General features: G+C 42.7%; 1 protein-coding gene across 1 annotated transcript in view; it reads right to left on the bottom strand.

Annotated features, from left to right (window-relative positions):
• LOC115079701 (A disintegrin and metalloproteinase with thrombospondin motifs 2-like) overlaps positions 1-9,945 on the bottom strand; it is a 292,174-nt gene that overhangs the window by 14,520 nt on the left and 267,709 nt on the right. Inside the window, 5 exon segments of the mRNA XM_029583448.1 lie at positions 7-111; positions 2,308-2,440; positions 4,168-4,324; positions 6,010-6,173; positions 8,948-9,028. Coding sequence (XP_029439308.1) covers positions 7-111; positions 2,308-2,440; positions 4,168-4,324; positions 6,010-6,173; positions 8,948-9,028 — 640 coding nt within the window.

Raw genomic sequence — 9,945 nt, 5'->3', positions numbered from 1 at the left:
ATTTGGTGTTGCACTGAGCGATTTGTGTTGTCTTGCAAAGGCTGAATAATCTCACCGACCGGAAGCTGGTATCCTGTTTTACCACAACTCTTGCTGCAAGCTTCCCATTCTCTGTACCCAGCTAGTAAAAAAAAAACAGGAAAAGAGTCTTAACATTACCTTGAAGACAGCAAGGAAAACAGTTTTTTCCTCCTGAAACATATGTAGGGCTCAGCTTTTGGAACCAAAGAGTCTCATTAGTGCAAAAGCTATTGTAAAAATCCTTGCATGTACACTCCAAAAGTATTCTCAACCTATCTGGTGTAACATTATTATATTCAGATATGGATGTTTTACTTGCAGGTGCTCTGTTCTATGCATATGTACCATATTAGGGGTTTTTTTCCCTTTCAGATGAAACTTCTTTTTCCTTCCAGATGCATGTACTATATCTGAATTGCAATTTACAGCAGTCAAGATGAAATACAAACACACAATTATTTTACAAGGAAAGGAATGGCGATACTCAGTACATGCTCTTAAGACCAAACCCACTACCCCAATCTTACGTGTACATGCACTGCAGCTGACTCCTAGCTGTTGAACACCAGTAAACAACCTCCACCTAGGTAATGGGATATTCCCATGCTATCCCTAAGACTAACAGCCATTTTATTTTCACTATGAATACACAGAGGGCATTTGTCAAAGGGACTTCTATGGGTAAAATGATATTGTCTTCCAGAAACAGCCCTTTTAAGCAGTTACACACAGTGACTGGGAAGAAGCTTTTCTGGATGGCAGAGTCCAGGCAGGGCTTACATTTATGTGCATAGATTTTGATTTAAACAAATTATGTGCATGCATTAAATTTCCCCAAGAACCCCCCCTTCCCAAACTGTTGAGCCCAGAAATGCTTTACTCACTGCAGACAAACTTACATACATCCAGGACATAGGCACCTAAGTTTGCCTGCATATCAGGTAGACTCTTTTTCACAGATAAAAGGACTGTTTTGCCCATGATTTATGCCCCATTATTGCAGGGGCTCTGGAGAGAGCAATAGAGAGCTCTGCTGTGTGGTCTCCACCCGAGAACTATTGTTGCTATTGCTGGACTGGATATAAAATAGGGGGAGGGATGGAAATCCCTGGGTAGTTTGTGAATAAAATATTATCATGATAAATTAACATCCACAAGCCCAATAAGCAATGTGATCTGAGGGGCTAAAAAAATTTCACCAACAAACACAGGTCTCCCACTGGTATTATGATTATACAAAGATAAGTTTAGAATCTCTATGTAAACACTTTTTTTGAAAAGACTGCTCTAGTAGGGGACCTTTGACAAAAAAATGAAATAAATGTAAAAAAATAATAAAAGTTGGAGTTCTCAAGGTTTGGGCAAAGGGCTTCAATTGAAAAGGAACAATCAACCTAATAAATGAAGTTTGACCGACATGCCGCAAATGCGCAGTAGAGAGCAGCTCTACTGCGCCTGTGCAGGCGAGCACGTCGGTCTCAGCGAGCGTCAGCTGAATATATCGATATGACAGCGTCGAGCGGCAGCAGCGGTGATGAGGAGCGGCAGCAGCGGTGGTGGCGACGAGCAGCATCAGCCAGTAGTGAGGGAGGACAGAGAGGTAGGGAGGGGAGAGTGGGAGGGAGGTAGGGGATGGGGGAGACAGAGAATGAGGGGGAGGTGAGAGACAGAGGGATGTGAGTAGGTGGAAGGGTAAGAAGTTGTGGAGCAGAGAAAAAGGGAGTGTAGGAGATCTGAGGGAGAGGGGATGGGATTGAGAGAGGGGTGGGAAGTGACTGAGGTAAGGGGAGGGAGGTGAGAGTAAGGGGAAGGAGGCAGTGGGAGACAGAGGGTGAGTTAGACTGAGTGGAGGGAAGGGGGTGAGTGAACAAGGGGGAAGGGGGAGTGAGGGAGAAAAAGTGTAGAACGGTGCTGTGTTTGAAAATGGACTGAAAATTTTTTTTACTGTAGCCCGTTTTAACGGGCTTAACGGCTTGTAATATAATATAATAAAGTTGGACTTATAAGTAAAAGCAGGATGTGGGTACTTAGAGGTCCTAAAAAGAAAAGCGAAACAAAAGAGACCATAAAGCTGTGTGATAATGTAGGAATGGCTGATTAGTTTTAAAATACTACTGGGAGACCTGTGTTTGTTGGTAAAATTTAATCATGCCAGATGGCACTGCAAGTCCAAAAGGAGCAGGAAGCAACTGCCAGGCAAAAAAAAAAAACCCCAAAGGGTTAACACCTCTTACGTGCAGTAAGTAGCTCTGGGGTAATATCTGCTTGCCGCGCAGTAATGCTTACATTGGCTGAGAACATTCCTGTAGATTGCACGATCTGCGAATAGGCTTCATCTTATGGATCGAGTCACAGAAATTTCGGTGAACCATTTTATGGTCATTCTTCCTCCGGCAGCCATATTTTGTAAACTGAGAACCTTGGAAAAGATACGTCTCTTACTGTTTTTGGTTTTTTCCCCATACACAAATACAACACGATATGTTGTTATATGTATGATAAACATAATGAGGTAGATTTTTAAAGTTATGCGCGGGCGTAGATTTGTTCGCCCGACCCGGCGCGAAAAAATCCGGGCCCGATTTTATAACATGCCGCGCTGCCGTACGCGTGTTAGAAAGTCCAGGCTCGACGCATGCAGGGGGGTACACGATTGTGCAACCTGCGGGTGCGCAGAGCTGAGTAGCCTGCCTCCGTTCCCTCCGAGGCCGCTCCGAAATCGGAGCGGCCTCGGAGGGAACTTTTTTTTCCGGCCCCACACACCCCACCTTCCCATACCGAACCCACCCCCTGCCCTAACTAAATCTCCCCCCCCCCCCCCCCTAGGTTTGTTCAGAAAGTTACGCCTGCCCGAGGCAGACAGCTGCCAGCGCGCCATGGCCCGGGGCCTGGTTCAGAGGCCTCGGCCATGCCCCCGGAACACCCCTGAATGCTACGTGCGCAGGGCTTTTAAAATCTGCCCCAATGTTATTTGGACTAAGTAAGCATATCAGAGAAAATAAATCAATCAAGCAAATTAAAGTTCAATTCATAACAGTTGCTTAATGCATTAAGCTCCATTTTCTTTGGACCGAATAGGCTCCGAGTGTGTGCATATTTATTGAGGAAGGCTGTATATAATGTTTTAAGGAATCCAACTATCAAGTGAATGCACTGATAGTTGATAACTGAAATATCTCCCATCGATAAGCTGAATGTTATATCCAATTTCTGCACGTTCTTAGACACTTTTCAGCAAGGAAGGGCTAGAAGGCTCTATGACCCAGAGCATTGAGAAATGATTCTGCAGTAGACTTTGTTTGATTAAAATAGTCATTATCGCTAGTGAGCCCCATGCTCCTGGAACTGGTTTCTCCACTCAAATATATTGTACCGGCACTGACCTGATGATCTTAGCCGTTGTCTGGGATATCCAGATTTCATTCGCAGAATGGGTATCCGGTTCTGTAGATGGACTTTGCAGAAGCAGAGGTAGGGAGATCAGTTTGTCAAAAAGATGCTAAATCTCTAACTTAAAATCTCCTTAAATTTTGGTACCTAAGCTAGATTAGGAACCTACATTTTTGGCTGCACCTAAAACTTTAGGCATCTAAAACTTGGGAGCCTAAATTTAGACCTACAATTCATTTTTCTAGATTTAGAGAAGTAAAGGTTGTGCCTAGTATGTGTGAAAATCTGTGCTATGTACAAAACCTATTTTTTTTTCACCACCCTGCCACCGTCTCCCACTTTTTAGGCACCAAAATTTAGGATTCTATTAATACTGGACTCCTAAATTTAGATACTAAACAAGGCCAATTTTCATAGGAGCTGATTGTGGTTCCTAAATCCATGTTATGCACCTAAACTCTGAAAATTGACATGCGTTTATAGCCCTAGGGAGGAAATGCTCAAGAGCGATGCCTGCCGGTTGGGCGCACAAGTGCAGGTCTGCCACTACATAAATGGGCATGTAGGAGGGGGCAGGGTGGAATGAAACGGGGAATATTTCCTGGGGAGCGGCTAATTATTTTTCATGGCACCCCAGCTGGGGTGGATTCCCACTGGAAGCTCAAAAGGAAGTTGTTCAGCAAAATAGTTTGACATTTCCCTTCATTTCAAGTGTGCCACTCTTCAAATTTCTAAAATGTGTCCCCATTCTCTTACCTCCTCCACAGGGTTTAGAACATGGAGACCACTTCTTCAGGGCCCATTCATATGTTACCAATTCTTCAACAACATTGTTGCTGTCTACATTAAGGGAGTCTTCATGGATCATGTACTTGTATGTTAAAGATATCTTCTTATTACCATGAGGAATCACCTAATCAGGGAACAGGAAGGTACATATAAGAACATAAGAAAATACCATACTGGGTCAGACCAAGGGTCCATCAAGCCCAGCATCCTGTTTCCAACAGTGGCCAATCCAGGTCATAAGAACCCGGCAAGCACGATAATAATAATAATACAAAGCACAAATGACTTGACCATTGTCTCTGAATGGCTCAGCTAAACTACTCTATGACTATCACATCCCTTCTGCTCTTCAAGTTTAAAAGTTCATTTTTGTTCAGATAACAACAAAACTAGACATTATGGGCCAATATTCAGCCACGGAGTGCCTAGTTAGCAGGATGTAGCTATCTGGCTGTTTTAATGGGAATATTCACTGGCACAGCTGCACCTCTGAATATCCTCAGCTATCTTAAACCAGCTAACTTTAGGACAGCCCTATGGCTTGACCAGAGTTATCCACATAGGTTAAGCCTATATTCTAGGTGCACATCTTGATCAGTGATGTCATTTGCAGTATCAGAGCCAACATGGCCGACTGGATGCTGAACATGTCAAGTTGTAGAGGTAACTCAGTACAGGCAGGTAGATTATACAATATCATCCTGTAGTTTAGTTATCCTTTTGATGGCCGAAGAGGGAAGACAGAAATTTGGAGTAAATGTCGGCACGCCGAGCTGAAAAAGCCAAGTAGAAAGGCCGGTATTCCAAAGCTCCTGCTATGTTGCCCAGTGAAAGAAGATAAGGAGACATCTCTGTCTTCAGGAGGGCAGAGCCTAGCAGAACATAGTCTTCAGTCAGTCATAGACTGACTGAAGACCTGATCCACAAAACTGGACACATGAACAGTCGGAAGATAATGTTTGGGAGACAAAGACCTGAAAATACTAGAAAAAGTTCAGCTCCCACCAATAATTCTTCAGAGACTATCATGTATTCCCTAGTGTGTGGACAGACATCAGGAACGCTCTGCTGAAGCTTGGCCAGCTTCCAGATTCCATCAACACAGGGCGGTAAAGTATACATTCCAACTCCCCACCTTGCTGGGAAAGTTCCCCTGCTACCGAATAAAGAAAGCTTAATTGCTGAGTGATGTTTGTTCATGATTGACATTCAATAAAGTAATTTACAACTCTTTCCAACATGGCTGTTCTTAGTAGTCAACCATTTTTTTTTTCAATTGCTTAAATAACATTTTAAATGGATACAGGGTGTTATTACTTGTGATGCATACCTTTAAAATACTGTAATACACAAAAGTATACAACTTTCTTTAACTTTTAAGTATATAGCATATTCTACTAGATATAGGGGCAGATTTTGAAAGGGTTACGTGCGCCGGGCCTATTTTCTAAAGGCTCTGCGGCGCGAGTAAAGCCCCGGGACACACGCGGGCAAGGGCATGGCCAGAGGCCTCCACGTGGCCACCGCGCCGGGGGATTGCGCGCCGGCGGTCGGCCGGCGTGCGCAAGTTACGCCTGCCTCTAGCAGGCGTGACGTGTGCAATAAAGGTATGGGGGTTTTTTTTGGCCTGGGGCAGGACAGATAGGGGAAGGGAGGGGAGGGAACGGGGAAAGGCAACTGGTCTCCCCAAGGGCTCAGCGCGTGCACTACCGTGCACCCCCCTCGCATGGGGCGCATTTTATAAAATCGGGCGTACGTTTGTGCGCACCTTTTAAAATCTGCCCCATGATATTTAAACAAAATTCTTACAAGAACAACAATTCCATCATTCAAGGGTCCCATTGTCTGAACAGTTTCTCGCTCGTCGTCATTCCGGTACTCCCATTCTATACCCATATCGATAAATATTTTGGAGTCTGGAACATAGTTGTCTTCATTCAAGATAAATCTTCCTGTTGCTTGATTCTTAATCGCTGGAAGAAATAACACAGATTTAAAACCTCTTGCTCTAATTGTCTATTTTTCAAACTCAATCCTCGCCTCAAACAGTTTTGCAGAGTCTTTTTGCAATGACAGTGTATGTACTCAGACTTTTTCTCTGCTCACAAATTCAGAAATATTTGGTGCAATTACTTTCCCTCTTTTGATAGATCTTCTTTCTGAGCTGCGTAACTTCTTAAATAATGCTACGCAGCTCTGTAAAGCGCCAGAAATCTTTGTGCACAGACGTACGTCGCACCGTCTCTACGATGGTCCGGTGCGAGCGGCATTCTAGACGTTGGGTCCACTTGAAGTAAGTGGAGCCACAACCATGGCTGAAAGTTTAGAAAAGCTGCAAAAGGTACATTTACCTACTGTATGTGAATGTGATTGTCTTGAAAAGGTACATGCAAGTGCTTACGTACTGTAACAAAAATGCTACGAAATGTTTCCTACGGTACTAGGCGCATTTACTCAAACTACACTGAACATTGACAGGAAGGCTCGGTTTAAGAAAGGAAACACGCCCTCATGCACACAGGTGTTCGTGTGAACAGGTGGGGTTCGGAAGCATTGCAGAGGTGTAACATACGGTCCCGTAGGGCAAGGGAGAAACGTCCGTTGGCACTCATATTGCAGCAAAGGGGTCCAGCACAGGACTAAGTTTCTCTTGCCAGCAAAGGTGCTGCAATCACTGAGAACACTCATTCCGGTGGGAGGGGAACATAGAGAAAACCAAAGGAAATGAAACAAAATAACTGGCATGGAATGGGGAAAAAGCCTTTAGGAAAATACTTGAGAATAAAAAAGGAAAAGAACTGGCTGTTAGGTTCTTAAAAATTATTTTAGCTCACCCTTCACCTTTTCTGACGAGTCACTTTGCAGATATATTACAGACTAAGGGAACAATTTTTCAAAACCCACGTGGGCAGAGGCAAAGTTTGCAGGTTCTTCTACCTGAAGATATGAGCAGTTCGTCCCTCTGAAAACGGTCCAAGGAAGAGGTCCCCGCGGAGATCCGCACCTGCTTTTTCTCTGGATACTTTTCCTCTCCCTGCCTGGCCCAACCCCAGAAACGCCTCCACGAGAACGCAGGTACGAGCAGGCGCGACGCGGAACAATGCGTGTACTTTTACCCGCATGCAGGGTGGGTAATTTTTCCACCCCCCAGAAATACAGCCCGTTGACCGTTTGAACTTTCACGAAAACGGATGCGTTTTGCAGCACTGTTGGTCAAAGTAACGCTCAGAGTGCAATTTTCAAAAGCTATTTTACCTATGTGAATGGCCATTTACTCAGGTGAAAGGGATGTTTTAAAAATTGCCCACCCGGAATATGGTTACAGAAGGAGCTGTTCCACGTGATGCCTTCTGTGTGTATTTTCCTGGAGGCATTCCAGGGCTCGGGTTAGCCTGGGGTTGCTTTGTTTTTTCAAAACTACGCATGTTGTTTTGGAAAGAAAAAGCATCCCCAGAAAAAAAAAAAAGGCGCACATCTCTGCAAGATCAGCATACCTCTAAGAGGGTAGTTTTCAAAAGACATTTCCATGGATAAAATGGTGCTTTACCTGTGGTAACAGCTGTTACAGAACTGCCCGCCCCACCTGCTATAAATGTATCTCCCAGCAGAGGGCATTCTGGATAGCTTGAAGGAGAGACTGTTGGACCTTGGCAATAAAGAGAAGGCCTCTTCTCCTCACCTTCCTGCAAAGTTCACCTTGATTTCTGGAGGCTGGACAGGAAGGTGCAGCCATGGAGGTACTTTACTAAAGCATGGCCGTCTTTAAAGACTCAAACCATTAGTTTGTTTCAAAGCAACAAAAAGTTATTTATTTTGCAATAATGTAGAAGGGTATTTAAGTGAAAATAAAAATATGTAGCTTGATATAAATTCAAGACTATCATATTAGCACCATCAAAAACAACCCGTATGCAAACAATTAACAAATAAGGTAACTGCTCTAATATTATTCCAACGTGTAAACAGAGATGAGATAATATACACTCCCTATCGATCTTCAAACACTGCATTAATACAATGCGAAAATAAATGGCATGAAGATGGATGGAACTGCAAATTATTAATGTGACTGTGTTTGTATTTCAGGGATGAAATACCATGAGAAGATTCTTTTGATGGCAGTTTGGCTCTCCAGCTTTCTGGGCTTGCCCTGATGGGATCTCCCAGTAACACAATATTGGTGCAGGATGACTGGACAATGGCTTCCTCCCCATGCTAGGTTACAAAGTCAAACAGAAAGGAAGGAAGCCAAAGTGAAAGGAGCAATATAGTTACAGTACAAAGGCGAAAGAGGAGAGGAAGAAAAAAAAAGAAAGGGCTGCGGATGGGGAGGAGACAGGAAGCCAACCTGACCGACAGGCGCACACACCCAACTTATGGGTTAATGACTGTTTCCAGTGTAAACTTACTAAGGAGACAGCATCATGGCTTGCACCAAATTTGTCTTCTAGAAAGGAGAGGAAGTAGGCATCTGTTTTTATTATTTGTCACCTTCTATTTCTATTCCACCAATAAAGGAAGGAAAGGAGTTTAACTTAAACACAAGTAAAAATATTCCTATCAATTCCTTAAACTGGTATGTGAATTGTGACTACTCTACTCTGGAAATTGACCCATTTTAAATTTGTGAAAAGACAGATACATGCAATTTCCAATTAAGCATGGTCGCTATTTAATTTATCTCTACTAAATGCAAATAAACCCCGAGTAGCCTTATTTTGCCCACTAATGACAGAGAGAAACTCACCTAGATTATGTGCTGAGGAATCTACTTCTTGGATAAGTAAGTGTCTGGCGCCAGAGGGAATTTCAAACATCCGAACATAAGCTTTGAGAAAAATAAACATTGTACGCGGGCACAGTTAGTGTAAATGAACCACGAAAAGCTTTAGTCCAAATAATTCGCTGGAGAAGAACATGAGAAAGAACATGTTTCATGGGTTAAATTAACAGTAAAATTCTTATCATTTACTTGCCCTGAAGTCATAACTGGAAAGGATGCCCACTGCATGGTGGGAATCAGTGTGAACGCTATATTTTTTTTTCACAGTTTTACAATTTGGAGATCTTCACGATGATGAAGTACTAAAATAAAAGGCATCTTCGGCAAGAAGAAATGGGGATAGATAGCTCACAGATGTGAACTGAAAGTTTGCACGTTGGGACTCTGGAAAGATTGACCCACAGTTAGGAAACCCAAATGGTTGAAGCTAATCAAGTCATAGAAAGATCTTTAAAAAGGAGTGCTTGGCTGTGTTTTGGGAAGGTGTGACATGGCAGAGTGGGAAAAATGTCTTTTAGGAGCAGAGCAACATCAGCATGAACCTATGTGTTTTATCAAAACTTGGACTTTTTAAATTTGATTACTTTATTCATTGTTTTAACAGACTTAGCCTACCCAGATCAGCTAGTTCTAGCTAATGTTTAAAATAGTGTTTCCATAGGAGCTAATTTTTATTTTGTGTTTTTTTTTATTATTTTATGTTGTGTTTTAGGTTGAATTTATTTTATTAGAAATTTACAATTGCTCTTCGGTCTATTTTCACTTGGGTAATATGTTTTATCAAGTGGGATATTGAGTTTGAATAAATAAAATGAAATAGTTACATCAATTGGTGCCAGTAGACACAATTTTAAGCCCCTGAAACCAATGTTCCAGTCTAACTGGCAGTGAATTCCAGTTTGTGAAATTGTGACATGATTGATTTCAGATTGGGACATGTGACAAATACCTTCTGGGGATCA

Source organism: Rhinatrema bivittatum, chromosome 18 (genome assembly GCF_901001135.1).
Source record: "Rhinatrema bivittatum chromosome 18, aRhiBiv1.1, whole genome shotgun sequence".
Classification (NCBI taxonomy): domain Eukaryota; kingdom Metazoa; phylum Chordata; class Amphibia; order Gymnophiona; family Rhinatrematidae; genus Rhinatrema; species Rhinatrema bivittatum.
The sequence above is the reverse complement of the archived record's forward strand: the minus strand, read 5'-3'. Positions and strand labels throughout refer to the sequence as shown.